A 15,748-nucleotide genomic window follows, 5' to 3' on the forward strand; every position below is an offset into this window, starting at 1 on the left:
CGAAGGGTCCTGCTCATCGACAGAGCCGATTGAAAAGACGACCTCATCGTAGCTTTCCGGAGCGGTCGATCATCGCGGAAGTCGATGAGAACGGTCGTCCGCAAGAATCGCTCGCGTCCGCATCCTTCTTACATACAGGTTCGTTGCCAGGCAATTAGTACCTCGGCGTTCCACCAGGTGAGCGATGATTGATACCGGGCGAGCCGAGTGCCGGCGGCCTCCTTCCTCCTCCCTGCCTCTTTTTCGCTCGGCACATCGCCAGCTCCCTCTCTTCGACCGGAGAAGCACGAGCAGGCGAGAATGAGCGAAAGAATCTCACCCAACTCGAGAAGGAGCCTTTGTCCGTGGCCTTGGTCGATCACCTTCGTATGAAATTTCATCGACGCTGACACTCAAAGTATCAAACCGTTCAACCGGGTGGTTCAACATCCGGCCTCGGCTCGGACGGTTCCAACGTCTGTGCCCGCGGGAGTTGGTACTCGACTACACGCGTATACACGTATGAGGGAGTGCGTCGTGAGAGCGTCTGCGGCACACGCGTCGTCGTCTGCACTCGCGGACTCGACGTCGTGTGGGTCGTCGGTGTGACGGTACCAACACAGGCTGCCAGTCGCGGATCTCGAGCGGAGACTACGACGTCCGGAATAACTCGAAAAGTGTCAGAGCGATAATCTGACGGCGGCAATGTGACGGACAGGACAGACAGATAGTCCACTTTCCTTCCCTTCTGGTCCTGCGCAGCCTCCCTCATCCTCCGACTCTCACCCTACGGCGAATTCACGTCGAGAGCGCTTCACTGTCCCGTTGCAATCAAGAACCGCGCGCGGACGACAAGAGCTGTACTTACGGTGGGTGGGTGGGGGGGGCTGAGAGGACCGAGCATCGAGTGAGAGAAATCGTTGTTTTCATTTTTTCTTTTTTTTTTCTTTCTTTTCGACACTTTATTCGTTTTTCCCTCGGTTCACAGCCGCGACGAAGACTTGGTCCTTGATATTTCGCGGCTTGAAATTCTCCCTAACTTCGTTTCCCGAGGCCCGGAACGGTCCAGGCGAATTTTGGCGGCTGCCAATTGAAAAAAAAAATAATAATAATAATAAAAATAAAGTAAAACGAAACACTCTCGTCGTCTCAGGGGGTGTGGACGATCTTAATAAAGGTTCATTTATTCGGCATAAAAACCTTTTAAAACGTCAATTGGTCGGGGATGCGGGCTCTCGCGCGCTTTCGCGGGGCGAGACAGGTTGAGTGAAGGAAACCGTCGCAAAGCTATTAATGCAACGCGTGGCGCGAGCGGCGACGTCCGTCTACCGGTTGCCGCTGCTCACCATCGAATTGCGAATCCATTAGCGAACGGTTCGATCAGCCTTCTAACGTGCTTAGCCGTTAGCTCTGTCGGGCTAATCAAATTCTCTCCCGAGCCCCGGTAGCTCTCTCTCTCTTCGCCTCCCGCGGCGCCCTGACAGCCCCGCGGATCTCCCTCGTAGGCGACAAATAACCCTCTCCGTTATTTATTCAAAATAAAATCCCGGGGCCGAGTATCTTCGGGGAAGAAAGGACGGGGGAAAGATAGGGGCGGCAGCGAACGGACGGGGTAAGTTCGGTACGTAAGGCGGACCGAGCCGATCTTATCTAATCGAATTAGTTGCTCCGACGGGAATTAAAAATGAGTATCCCGCCACACTGACCATCCACGAGGAGGACAAAAACGAGAAGGATACCCCGCTGGGCTGCATTATATTCGGTGTGTCCTTATCACCCGGGCGGATATAAATCTTCCGCGACACGCAAACCGCCGTAGCCACGTGATCAAGCGGTCACTGTTCGACCTGCATCCCCCGCCCCTCAACCCTTCCCGGATCCTTTTGTACGTTGATATAAATACCCCGCAGGTGTATACCGCCTATACACACAACCGTCCGCTTAGACAAGAGAAATGACGGATACTTCTTTTGGCTCGTTACTCAAGAGGGTGTCTCCAAGAATGGGCCAGCATCACTCATCGGCCGGCAACGTCGCTCCCGTGAGAGAGCGAGAATACCGGTGGGAGAGGGGATGAAAAAATATAGGTGGAGGAGAGAGAAGCGGACAATCTGCCGCTGCCTTCTATTCGACGGCGATCATCCCCGGAGTCGCGACTCTTGGAGCTTGACGGTGTAGCTGCCGTAGCGACTCCTCCGAATTAACTTCAACCCCTTGGTTACGATTTCACTTTTTTTTTTTGGCACTTCGAGTGATCTCGTTTCCGATACCGCTTCCCGACAATGCTACGAGGAAGGAAACGCGGGGGCTTCGCCGCGCAGTTTAAACTCTTTAACTTCCAGTCCCTCGCCGCTGGAGGCGTCGGTCAATCGGCGAGGACTGACAGCTCGGCCTCGCCTTGGGAGCCAACGGAATCCGCGCTGGCGGCCCGGACCCATACGTCTGGGTTAGCCTTACGGTGCGAGAGACTTAAAAGGTGGACAGGGAGACGGACGGACGAGAGAGGACCAGTCGTCCATCTGACAGGAGACACGTCGCAAAACGAGCTGTGCAGACAGCGCGCCAAGCGCCCGTCGCTAATTCCTACTCCGTATACATACAGGCGTACGTGCGTACATGCATACATACATACGTAAGTTTCTCCAGGTTGTTATTTCCTCTTCTTTTTCAGCGCGTATAAAATCAGCCCGTACCTACCTCGAGCTACAAGCGGCAGCTTGATTTTATTTCATCTCAAATTATACATGTAATGCGTATGATCGCAATGTCTTAGTGATTTTATTAATGCGTTACAAAATTAGTACTTTGTACGATAAGATAATTACCCACGTACGCATAGTTCGTATAATAACGTGCAATTTCAATGTGTAATGAATTTACTTCTCCGTTACTTAATGCACACCTTGTACGTGCTTCGTACGCGAGTTTTGATCCCTCCCTCTGAAACCAGCACGAAATTAGCTAGAAAACCGCCGCTCGTTCGTCAGGACATGACGTTCGTAATTAATTGGACCCAAGGCGATGTCATGCGATGCGATTCGATGCGGTCAAGCCGTTTAGAAATTGTCGCGTTAAGATACGTGCAATCCGGAAATTCAACGACGAATTACCGAATCGGATGTTTTTATAGAAGCCTATCGAAAACGTTATAAAAAGATATCGCTAACGTCGCGTTCCCCTCGGCGCGCCGCGAGCTGATGCGTTTCCGTCTTTTCACGCACGCGGGTAATTCGCGGTGTAGCGGAAATATCACGTGCACCCGAGAGCGAAACCGCGCTCACCACCGAGAGCAAAGTGTGCGCTGCTGATGCTCTTGCCCCGGGGCGGCGGCCTCTTCCGCCCCCAACCCCCGTTTCTATTCCGATTCACCCACCGCGGGGCGCTCGGCTCGAGCTCTCAACTCTTCGCAGCAGCATTTTAATCCACCCGACGACGTCACTTCGCCGCCGCCGCCACCCCGAATAATCAGCCCCCGAAATTTGTTGCGAGTCGAGGCTGCAAATTGCCGCGAAACACAACAAAAGAAGGAAATATTAGTTGGTCCAGGTCGGGACTCGGGACGCAGAGAGGATCAGGGGAGGGGAGGGTGACATCATCAACTCCGCTTCCGTCTTCCGCCTCCGCGACGCAGCAATTTCACCACGATATCCCAAACTTCCTCGATCCCGCAATGCGGGGTGATTACGCGTTGAAGGGTGCAAACATCTCCCGGTGTTTGCTGAAATTTTGACACGGAAACTTCGCAACTTCTTGTCTTCGTGTTATTAATACCGAAGTACGGTTTTTTATACTTCCAATTTAAACTGTATGCGATTACTTACCTCGCTTTTTTACAGCTGGTAAAAAATAAAAGCGCATATCACGATCAGTAAGAATTAATTATGAATTTGGACTTTGCAGCGTTAATGCGTAACGATGAATTTTTGTGAAACATTTTTTTGATATTCTGCAACTTTGAGTTTCTTAAATCCGGTAACAAGGATACTCGTGTTCTGTAAACCTGGTAATTTCAGTCACCCAATATTTGGAACCTAGTGATTTTCGCCCAATCTTTTGTTAAGTTAAAATTTGAGAATCACATAAGCAAATCAAATAGCTGACATGTTAGGAATTTTCTTGAAAAAGTTACCAGATTCTCCACTTATATGCCAGATTTCGATTCCCCTGGGGGATAGTTTCGTTAAAGTATAATTTCCGAGTCAAGTAAGCAATGCCGGCAGCACGACGCAGGAGCGGTCAGAGCGGGTCCTCGACCGGTGGTAAAATCATAATGGCAAATTTTATGACCTCTGTAAACTGCGAGGCATCGGCGTCGAATATCGTGAATAAGAGGCGCAGACCTGGAGAGAAGCCTTTTCGGAGGGGTCAAAGAGGATCAGATTTTGCATCGGGAATTGATCCGTAACGACGACGTTCCATGTGACGCGCTGGAGTTATCATCACCTTCGATCTTCGAATCGGGTTCTTTGTGTGTTTCGAACGGCTCGAAGAGAGCGGAGGAGAGGAAGAGAGCGTCGAGATGGACGAGGCTCGGCTGATTGTGCCTCGACGATACTCAGCGTCGATTAGACACTCATGAGCGTATAAGAAACAAGGAAAATATGTGACGAGGGAAGAAGCGAAGGGCGTGCATTGCCACTTTTCTAGAGTTCGAAGGTACCTGGTCGGAAAGAAAGAGCTGGAACCCCCAACTGGGGCTTAACGTCTTCAAGGAGTTCCTGCCCGTCAAACTCCTCGCCAAAGGGACTAAGGCAAAGAAGTTTGTCCTCGAGGATAGACGAATGACGGGGAGCGATAGGAGAGCGCCGGTAAGCCTGTGGGTCGGATCTTATGAACAACCCCGTGTCCGAGTCGCGACGCCACGCGTCGTCTTGCAGGGTCGGGGTCAACGAGAGGGGAATATCGGAGGGTTGATCTCTTTTTCCACGGACGAGAAAGCGCATAAAAACCGATGAAACCGGAAGCGTGCCGGCTTACGGTGCGCGTTAACCGGCCGTAAAGATCCCGGTTAGCATTCAAATATCATCCCACGGACGAAAACTAGACGATGAAATAAGGACGAAAAGGACGGCACGCAGGGAGCAGGAAGCAGACCACCACCGTGTTGGCTGCTCTCTGAAACGAAGTGGTTCTCTTTGATCGAGCAACGCGAGCCGGCCGGTCCAAGTCCGCGAGCAAGTCCATTATGGATGGTATCCATTACCATCCCGGCTGTAGCGGCGCTGCCTGCACTCGTGACCGTCGTTCAAGATTCTGCTTTATCTGAATTTCAATTTGCCACGTGGAAGGATCTGCGGTATCTCACCGGGTTCAAGTGCGTTTACTTGCTTCTTCGCTGCAGGGAGAGAGACTTGACGGGTGGCTGGACGCGACGAAGAGAGAAAATGGAAAAGTGAGAGAACAGGGTAGAAGAAAGGAGAAGGAGATATGAGGAGGGTGGAGTTCGACTGAAATATGTCGCCTCTTCGCCAAGTCTCGGGCACTCATTGTCCATCATTTGTCCGCTGAGTTTGCCGAGCGGTTGTTTAATAACGAGACGAAACGGTTTTTGGCCAATTTTTGGTTGATTAACAGTGGGGCCAAAAATCCCTACAGCAAAAGTTATTTCGGTATAAAAAAATTGTTCGCCAACTGTCATTATGTAAATCATTTTTGGCAAGTAATTAAGCTGCGTGTGCAATGTGATACGGAAATTCCTGCGGGAAGAGATGCTTGAAAATTGATTAATTCTGGTCCGAATCACTCGCGATTGGGCGTAAAAACTTAGTAGATTACGTTAATAATCGAATTTTTACCACCAAGCAATTACGACCTAACGGTAATTGATATGAAATAATAACAAGAGATAAGTAATCAACAAGCCGATATTCGATTGACCTTTAAAAGAAATGTGAAAAAATAGTGATCACAGATTGGCTGCAGCGAATTATTTTTCGACGTACAGAAAAATTGACGAAAGTTAAAAGCTGCAGTCGCAGATGAAGTTGCTTGAGGCGGGAGCGTCGGTATTAAAGCTCCTTACCATACTTCGTGATTCGCGTATTGACAGGCATTTAAATGAATTTACCTCGGTTGTAAGAGGGCTCCCTTTGAAGTAAAAGGTAAATGTACGTAAGGTATTGTGGCAAGGAGGGCATCGAGCGCTTTATCCGAGAATTAATGTGTTCCATGCTAAATCAGCGTTAGAAGTATGAATTGGAGGATTTCTCTCTGATCTCATAACGAGCCAGGATACGGCAACGTCCGATCCAGCCGTTATTCGGGTTCATCGTCAAGGACTGTAACGTCCGGGTGAATTTCCATATTTTTTCAATCCAACGTTCGAATCGAACTGAATTAACAATCAATAAAACTTCAACAGATCATGTATATATTTTAGCACCAAGTATGTAGCAGCGTTTTTTCAAAAAGTTCAACACCAACATTTGGTGTTAATACGAGGACCGATAGATAAATTGTTCCTGATTAAGAGAATTCCGACGGTAATAAGAATCGACTGCAAGATCAAATGACCGATAAGCCGTTAGAAATTTCACATCAAATCTGCTACTACATCGACCAGCGACCATTAGAAAACGCATAAAACCGCGAAGACCAGAAGCGGTCTACGACTGATAAAATCGACACTGTTCGCATTGGATTTCCGGTTATTTTTTTCTGTTTGTTTTTTTTTTTGTTAGAACTCGTAAAAATTGCGACACGTGCAGAATCAGTATCTTATATGCTGGGTCACGGACGCGGATATAGGTGTTCTACGCTAGATTCTAAGACGCAGAGACTCTTCATTGTAATCCTGTCACTCCTACGGGAATGAGCAGGTACCAGACAGCCGGGATGAAACTGCCTTTGTCCATCGCTCCGTCATCCGAACGAATCTCACACTGTCCACTGACTCGCTTCACCGTATAAATGAAATGCATCAAAATTAAATCGCGCTACGTAGGATATTCAGCAACGATTCTCGTAAAATTCCCACGTTTAAAAGAATCCGTAAGCATGTAATGAGATATGGAAAATTTAAGTTTATTCCAGGATGAAAAAAAAGTTAGGTGAACGATCGATAATAAAATGTCGCACCTTCTGCATTGTCCCACTGAAATGTTTCTCTGTTGGAGGATATCAGCTAGCGTATAGTGCGTATAATGCGCCGATTAATCTTGTTAAACAAGCCCTTGCACCAGTCCATTAACGGGAGTGGAAACTTAACCGGAAAATCATTGTCTATTGGGCAAAAAAAAATAAAGAAAAAGAAAAAGAAAGTTTCACGTGTGGATTACGACGATGCAAAGACTAAACCGACGTACATGGTATTCGAGCTCGCGGGATGTCAGCGTAGTGGGGATGAAAAGGACCGCGTGCGAATCTCGTTTCGCGGCGCGTTACGACGCTGGCTCTTTCTCTCACAACTGCAGTACCGTTCACCGTTGGAACGTACAACACGCAAGGGCAGGTAGACGTGCAGAGATGCAGGGCACTCGGTACTGATTAGGCGATTCTTGCGCCAGCTGGAACGGGGAGTGACGGTAAATCACTTTGAGGGAACGCGGCTCACAATCAGAGTGTAAAAGAGCCGGAGGCACGGGGGACGAGGATCGGCGAACGGAACGTCGCAAGCGCTGATTTGAAAGCTGTGACCGGCTCTCTCTCTCCATCTCTCTCTTTCTCTGTACGCTCGATAAATAACCGATTAGCTCGAGAGAAGGCATAGAGCGCGAGATGATAATTATCTTATACTTATGGAAGCTGGGGAGAATCGGCGAATTAGGGATAATCGCGAGGAGCCGCGATCCGCGCGCAACGATTTTTTAACGTGGCGTTACAACCACCGCAGGTTTTCTCATAAAAATTTTGTGTGCGGAGTCGTTCTCTGGGTTGGTGTGTCGGTGTTAGAGGTGAATGTTGTTTCTCTGTGTGTGTGTGTGTGTGTGTGTGAGTGTATTTACCGGTGAGGTTATCGCCACCGCGTTGCTGGGGCCACCGGAAGGAGGGCCTCGGCTGTTGTTTGCTTCGCATGTTTCCGGTCTGTAGGGCCCGGGGACTCGACGCCTCGAGGACTCGACACTTCGCTTTTCAAACGATCGGAGAGACCACTACTTACCTGCAACATATAGAAAAGAAAAACAACATTGTAGAAGTCATGTTAATTATTCAATCCCCTCCCCCCGAGAGTAAATCCCCTCAACCGCGCATCTCTTTCTATCAATACGCCTGCGACACCTTCCTGTAATATAGCAGGTATAATAACAACGGGCGACAACGTGTACATGAGATAAAAGTGCGCCAGGCTCAAGCAAAGGGTGAAAAACTGAGTGGAAGACAATCGGTAACTCCGCGACTTCTCTCCTCTATCTCTTTCTATATATTTCACCGACGGGGGTGAAGCTCCGAGGGTGAAAAAATCCTGTCACGGTAGAAACCTGCAGTAACACGGTTAGGGTGAGTTGGGGGGGGGGGGGGGGGGAAGGAGAATTTACTGAATTTTTCGCGAAGGCGAAGCAGCGGTTCAACCCTCGGTCTTCCCTCATCGGGTGAATTTCGCCTTCTCCTTCTCCCCACTCCACCCCCGGCATTGCGTCGGTATATACGGAGAGGCAGTTGTAACAGTCGTATATCTCTCAAGCCGCGTACGCCCTCGAAAGCGGCTGCCTTTGTTTCAGATATTTATGAGCCGTTTTAATTCGCGTGGTGCGTCACCCGTTGCAGGGGTTCTGCCGAGGGAGGGGCGGCGGGGGAATAATGGGGATAAGGGTGCCCCGATAACCCCCGCCGTCCCCAGACGTGGGCCATAAGCGCAAACAAACTCGCGCTCGTATATCTCTTCTCAATGGTCGCGCGGCTCTACTATATAACGTCGTTCGCCGCCAGGGGTGCGCGACTCGCCGCTCTACCTGCCCCCACCACCCCCTTGCGGGATACGGTAAAACCCACCCCACCCCCGCAATGAGACGCGGACCTCTCGTTACCACCGTGTCCGTAATACGTGCACCCACACCACCCCCTCTCCTTTTGCTGAAAGTTACCACAGAGCATGCCTGCACCGCTCGTTCCTTGTCCAACTCAGGCGCGATAATCGGATGGAAAGAGGGACACACACGCCGCGGCTCCTGAGCGACGGGAACGGTAACAGTACGTCATCGGTCCGTCTCCCTCTAGCCGCCACGTACTCCCGTTCCCCGGTTCCGGCGAGGGCATTTCGCCCCTCGTCCACCCCCCCAAACCCCGGCGTGCCTGGCTCGAGTCGGCTCTCCTTAACAGCCTTCAGTCGCCTTCGCTCTCTAAAAGCTCTGGGTGTGATCTATGGCGGGCCGTTGCGTCATTCGGGGAACAGATGCAAGGCTCGTATATTATCCAGGCATATCTACGGTGCACGTTACCACCCCCACCGCTTCCTCGCCGCCCCTCAACCCCCGTCTGATCCCACGTCCCTTCCATGCCGCCGTACGGCAGTGCTGCAGCCTACGATGATTCTATCTCTCTCTCTCTCTTTCGCTCTTTCACTATGCGGGCTGCCGGGAGTCTCAGCCACACGGTCAAAAGAATGACACACGTCACAAATCACCCAGAGAGGCGCTTAGCTCTTTCTCTCTCTCTCTCTCTCTCTCTCTGTCTGCTCCCGTCCCTTTGCCTCTTGATTTCTCTCCGAAGTGACGGGTGGTAGGTTACTTCCTTTATTTTCTGCGCTTTCTACTTTTTTTTCTCCTCCCCATGCTTCGTCGACAAGCTTGTAATACCCGTCAATCCGCACGCTTCCAGCAGGTACAACCCGTGACCCGAAGAAACTTGTCCAACACGTTCGATTCGCACTTGACTCTGACCGTACCGCAATATTGCCGAGGGGGTTATTTCCAAAGTTGAACAATTCCTCCACGGAGCATAATGCGGGAAAAGAACGGTAAGCAAAAAACCCGCTCATTCTTCCAGGTTTTCCCGTATATCCTACAACACAACAGTCGACGAAGAGTCCGTCGTGACCATAAAATGCGGGGTGTGCGCGCGATGCGCTCTCGGAGTCGACGCGCAGCCAGCTGTCTGCCACTGCATGCGCTGCTACACCGGGAGCGACGATTCTGGAGTCCCATAAATCAGGTCAGGGTTGACGGTCGGCAAGGAGGGTCGGTGGCGGTGGGTAAAGGTCGGCGGGCGAAGAGCCGAGCGTCCGACCCCAGACCCTCTGCACCACGAGAGCGTATTTTCGTGGCCTCAGCCGCTGAGCCTGCAAAAACGCAGCACAGGGCGCAAGGAAATCTGGCTTTCCGGCGCGCCACGCGCTGCGCAAGCGCAGAGGATGCGACGGCGTCGAGAGAGAGAAAGAGAGAAAGAGAGAGAGAGAGACAGAGAGAGAGAGAGGAGAGCCTGTGTTTGGCGCCAACTAGTTTCGGCCAAGTTTGCCTCGCGGGATACCCAACGACCCGACCCCCGCAACCCCCTAACCTCTTCCTAGGGCGAAACTGAAACTCGCGGCTTTTCCGCGAGGCGTAAGCCGGGTGACGAGACGCGGGAGAACCCAGCGTATAATTAAAATTACAACCAACCTCCTGCAACCCCTGTTCGTGCCGTTTCTACACCGACGTTGTTATTTATTGGCGACAATTTATACTCTCTCTCATGCAGCGTTACAGACTGCGGCAGAAAATTTCTACACCGCGAGACTGACAATACGGATGACGATTTATATACGCCCCGAATTCTGCATTTGTCTGTCATCTGCGATTCACTGTACGAAACAAACTCCGTGATGAGACAATTCAAGAGACAATGTTCGATACCTGCATCCTGTTTGATCAGGAAATAGAGAGTTATTGTAGTCTCGAAATATAAATATGGCACAGTATGTTCGATTCATCGTCTTTGTAACAACGCAAGAATGTCAATGGAAACGAACTTCCAGCTTAAATAAAGAAAGTATTCCCCTCAAGGGATGATATAACGATAACTTTGCCATGTATGTAAATTCGAGGGTCACCATTCGGTCCAGATCATTTCGGTATATACGAGGAAAGTTAGAGAGAGAACCTGGGTATACTCGCTGATAAAACAATCAGTAGGGTAGGACCCGTGAGATGAGAGGCGTCTCGCCAGGCGATGGGAAGAGTGCGACGGGGGACGCAGATGGAATCAGTGCAGTTCGGAATATTGGAAAATGTCAGTGGCAGGGGTAGAGGCGAGTATTTATGAGTCGTACGTGAATCGGTGGGAGCAGAAGACGCCGAGATATCCAGGAACGCGAGGCGAGGCACACGTCTGTCACTCGGCATTTAGAGGCACCGCCGGGAAACTGAGAAGGCAGCGAAGACTTCGGTCTGTGAATTACGAGCACCAAGCCGTACGTTTCCTTCCCTCAGCAACGTCATTCGGAACCATTCGCATGTGGCGTATTAGCCGCGCTCCGAGTTCGGCGCTAAATTCGATCCTCCGTTTCGATTGGCTACCAAATCCACGACACACGTGCTGCGTTATACCAGGAACTGTTCTTCTTGATGATCGCTGACAATTTGGCAGTCATCCCTAAAGAAATTAGCCAACTGGTGACATCGCGGCGTTTTCGGTAACGCTCTATTTTTCAACGATATTAATAGCGCCTCGTGATCTTTAGACGTGAATGCCGGTACGTCCGCAAAAGAGAGCGAAGAGAAAAAAGAAAAAAGGTGTAGAATTTTTGCCCACAACTATGTAGCTAAGAAACTGCTACTGTAGTAAGTTTTTCAAAATACCGAATGCTTCAGAATCCGAAAAAGGAATCTTCGCAATACTTTATACACTTTTACCCCCTCAACTTCGAATAATCTAAAGTTTGTAGATAGTGAAGAATATCGAAGGACTGACATGAGAATATGACCGGGGTCGAGTTCGTGGTGAAAAAATATCAAAACACTGCGGTATCACTGCATTCTACAGCCCTGAGAAACCGGCACTTAAAAATTATGAAGAAAGAGTTACGGTGCTCGATTTACAGAACTGCGGAGGTTGTCGTTACACCTTGTGAGCCCGCGGAGGACATCGCGAAAAAAGGGATAAGAAAAAAGTGAAATTGCAGAGTAAAAATGAAGAGCTGACGATGAGATAGAGAGAAAAAGGACACGGGGGAGCGGGGAAAAAAAAGGGTCGTTACAAGGTCTGAAAAGGTTGAGCGAAGGAGAGTCGAGCGTCGTAAAAGACAAAACCCGAGATCGTCGAAGAACAATGCCCGTGGAATTGAAACCCTCAGGTGAATCGTCGCTCACCCGACCGGAAACAACGCGGAAATGTAACCCAATTAAACATCGCAGAATTCGATCGCGTATCCTTAGACGAACGGGTGCGCCAATGGATGTCGCAAAACGCCGATACGCACGGCTACGACTCGGTCTTGTGAAAATTTATTTTCCACTCGCGTTGCCGTTCTTCCCCAGCTCCTCGAGCCGGCTGAAGAGCGTCGAAAAACCCGAGCGCGGATTAGGGAGGTCCAAATAGAGGATGAGGAAAGCGGGACCGAGAGGGAGAGAAAGAGGAGGAGGAAAAGGACAGACGGCCGGATGGCACGTGATTGATTCATAGGACGCGCGTGTCTCGCTTCAAATCACCAGAATAGATTCGGCGCGGAGGAATGCAGAGCCACCGGCTAATCCATCCTTCGTCTTTATTGCCCCGAGACATTTATAAAGGTGGTGTTTGTAGCATGGCAGAGTTCAGCATTAGCAGCAGAACCAATGCGGCAGGGATCATCTACGCACCTATATGAATCCGCACCGATGTTGCGTGCCGCGTTTCATCCGCGGCATTATCATCCGCTGACAATGAGAAAATCGTACTCCGGTGCTAACGACGCCGGAATAGGCGAAACAAACGGACGAAGGGCGCGGTCGGAATATTTTGCCGCAGAGATTTCCACCCCCCCCCCCCGCCCCCCGCCCCCCGCGCTGCTGGAATTGAGCGGGGAAATAATTAAGATACAGTATACGTCTGCCGGGGGGTTGGTCGGGGGTGGGGATCCTCCACACGTGGTTTATGCGACTGCGGGGGAATCGCGCGCCCCTTAGGAGCGGCGGAGAAGCGCCAGATAGGCAGTGACTACGGCGGCGAAGGCGGAGGCGGAGATAAGACGGTCGTTGCGTTGAAGCGTCCCTCGACGATCGTCTCGGAGCGGAGCATCCAGTCTCCTCTTCCCTCCTCGCCGGTACCTTCGGCTCGCCATGGCGCACTCAACCCTCTGAAACCTCCTTCAAACCGTTAGACCACCTCGCCCGGGTGCCCGGCTATAGTCGGGGTGCGAGTCGCGATACTCCGAACCTCGCATCCCAAGTAATTGGGAGGTAAAACTGCCTGTTCCCTGAGCACACTTACACACCGTCATTCTCCGCGTCCACGGACTTCTCATACCACTCGAGTTCGATAAAGCGGAGCGCGTGCGGAAGAGCCGAACGAACGAGTGAGGAAAAAACAGAGAAGAGAGAGATATCCTCACCGGATCTGAATCCGAGCGAGTTATTTTACTCCGTTCGTGGCTTGTCAGGATACCACTGGACAGAGTTTACTTCCAACGTCTGCTCGACGTAAATGCGATCAGAAAGATCAGGTCGAGATACCTGCGGAGAGATGGTCTGGAATATGTAGGTTCAGTTCGCGCGGTACTAGGAAAAATGTTTTTCCATTGTCTTCGATCGGATTATAAATACCCATCTTATAAACAATTTCAAGTACTTTTGCGGAACAGGTGTTGTACGAGGAATAACCGAATCATACTCAAGTTACCTGACCATTTCTTGAAAACTGAAGATGAGAAAGAAAGAACAGAAAAAAGATAAAACCACGAAGAGAATCCTAATCAAAATCACAACTTGCGGAAGAGGTAAAAAGTAGTTCCGTCTACATAATATACGATATGTATCGACAAATTTGTGAGGGGAGGGCCGAGCTTTGGTATTGGCAAAGATCCAAATCGAAATGACCCGCAAGGTAGGCAGGTTAGGTTTGAGGAAGAGGAAGAGGAAGAGGAAGAGGAACCGTCGTGACGGCGGCGTCGTTCTCCTATCCCTCCGCCGAACGAACGTCAAGCAGCGGGACGACACCCACGTCATCGGTTCACCTTTGTTTGGGTTTAGTATTAGAATCAGCGGACTGCACAAAGGACCATCGCCCGTCCCCTTCGTTCCCCGGCCGCTCCGGGCTCGTCGGTTTAACGTCGTTATTTGACCGGTCCGCTGATCACGAGACGGGAACCAATCAGAGAGGGAGGAAGAGGGGGGCGAAAGGGGGACGAGGTGAGTGAGCGAGTATAAAGGAGAACGGCTCGGTGCAAGTTCAATACGCGAGAGCTTACCCGCCCCGTCTCGCTTCCCCCGCGTCTCTGATCGTCGAGTATCCCTCTCTTCTTCCTGCACGCCCGCTTCTCTCCGCGCGCACACAGCTGTCACTGACATCGTCGCAATCCGAAACTGACCACGACAGCCGACCTCGACTAAACCACATCGGGGAAACTTATATCCTATCCTTGATCCACGGACTGATTGATCCGTCCGTTCGTCTGCAGTCGTCCCCGATCTCTTCGGCACGGCCCCGTCTCGACTTCTCGAGTATAATATGCACAAGTTCTAACAGTTTTCGGTCATTCGATACCGTCGCGAGACACGCATGCTGACCATTATCGACTTGGTCGAATCGTCCGAGTCCGAAAAATGCACGGCGACGGAGTGTTGACTCTGTCAACGAACGCAGGTGCGCGCCTTGGGTGTATGTGTTTAGGACATTCCGCGGCCCGTCTTAACCGGCGAGCGTTTTCAGGCTCTCGGGACACGCGACCGAGACTCGGTGCAGGTTCGGTGGTAGCGGAAACCGGCCCTTGGTATCGGCCAGTGACGGTGGTACAGAAGCGGGCGGCTGCTTCCCTTACACTTTCCGGCGCGGTTTCGTCCTTTTGTGAGAGAGGGCTAATAGAGCGGGTAGCCTTGGTCGGCGAAGAAAACTGGTACGGAGTGAAAGGGCCCGGAATGACTGCGAGTGAAATGCGCGACGTCATCGGGACCCGGGCGAGAGAGGTAACGCAGAAAAAGGCGGCCGCACTCCGAGCTACGAGTAGACGGTCATGGTTGGTGCCGTAGCCGAGGGCTGTTTCATCGTTCCCGGTGTGTACGCTGCAGGTAATAATAACCGAGCTGGATACAATAATGGTGATAATAACAACAACGACAAACGAATAATAAGGATGGTAACAATACGGAGGAGTCACGATGCGCGCCGAGCCGAGCTCACTCTCTCCCTCTCTCTCTGGTGGTGCAGAGTTCGTGTTCGGCGAGCACAGGTATGCTACCAATACTCGCTCATTTTGGAGAAGAGAGCGTACGCAGGTGATTGATGGACCGTCAGTCAAGCGGAGCTATCCATCTCCCGTCTCTCGTCTCTTCTCTCCACTCTACGGCGTCGCCGTTCCCCGTTCCTTTATTATTTATTATTCTTCCCGTGGATGTGTTATACGGGGCCCCGTTGTTGTGGGTACACCGGCAGTGACGCAGCAACACCCCAGGTAGGCGACTTGGATATTGGCCCCGCGTCCTGCGCCGCCTTGCTGCGTCATGAAACAAATGCACGCCGGCCAATCATCCTACCAATGATGATAATGATGATGATCGTGACGACGAACCGCCTGATGATCCTCACGATGACTATGAACGTCTGTCCGTCAATCCACCGGACGTGCTGCAGGACGCCTCGATCCTCGTCCTCCACGAACCACTCGTCCATGCTCGTCGCAGGCATTTCAGACAGCTTCGAATGTCGGTTTACACTTTTGTCGGAC

General features: G+C 51.0%; 1 protein-coding gene across 6 annotated transcripts in view; it reads right to left on the reverse strand.

The window, feature by feature from the left end:
- The window catches only part of tio (zinc finger domain-containing protein tiptop), a 117,671-nt gene that overhangs the window by 27,597 nt on the left and 74,326 nt on the right, over nucleotides 1–15,748 (reverse strand). For all 6 annotated transcript variants that reach the window (XM_046610785.2, XM_069133442.1, XM_046610784.2 and 3 more), the window contains one exon: nucleotides 7,923–8,077. In XM_046610785.2, the coding sequence (XP_046466741.1) occupies nucleotides 7,923–7,992 (70 nt within the window). In that variant the 5' untranslated portion in view covers nucleotides 7,993–8,077. The remainder of the gene's footprint in view (nucleotides 1–7,922; nucleotides 8,078–15,748) is intronic.

The sequence above is a fragment of the Neodiprion pinetum genome, chromosome 2 (assembly GCF_021155775.2).
Source record: "Neodiprion pinetum isolate iyNeoPine1 chromosome 2, iyNeoPine1.2, whole genome shotgun sequence".
In the NCBI taxonomy this organism is placed as follows: domain Eukaryota; kingdom Metazoa; phylum Arthropoda; class Insecta; order Hymenoptera; family Diprionidae; genus Neodiprion; species Neodiprion pinetum.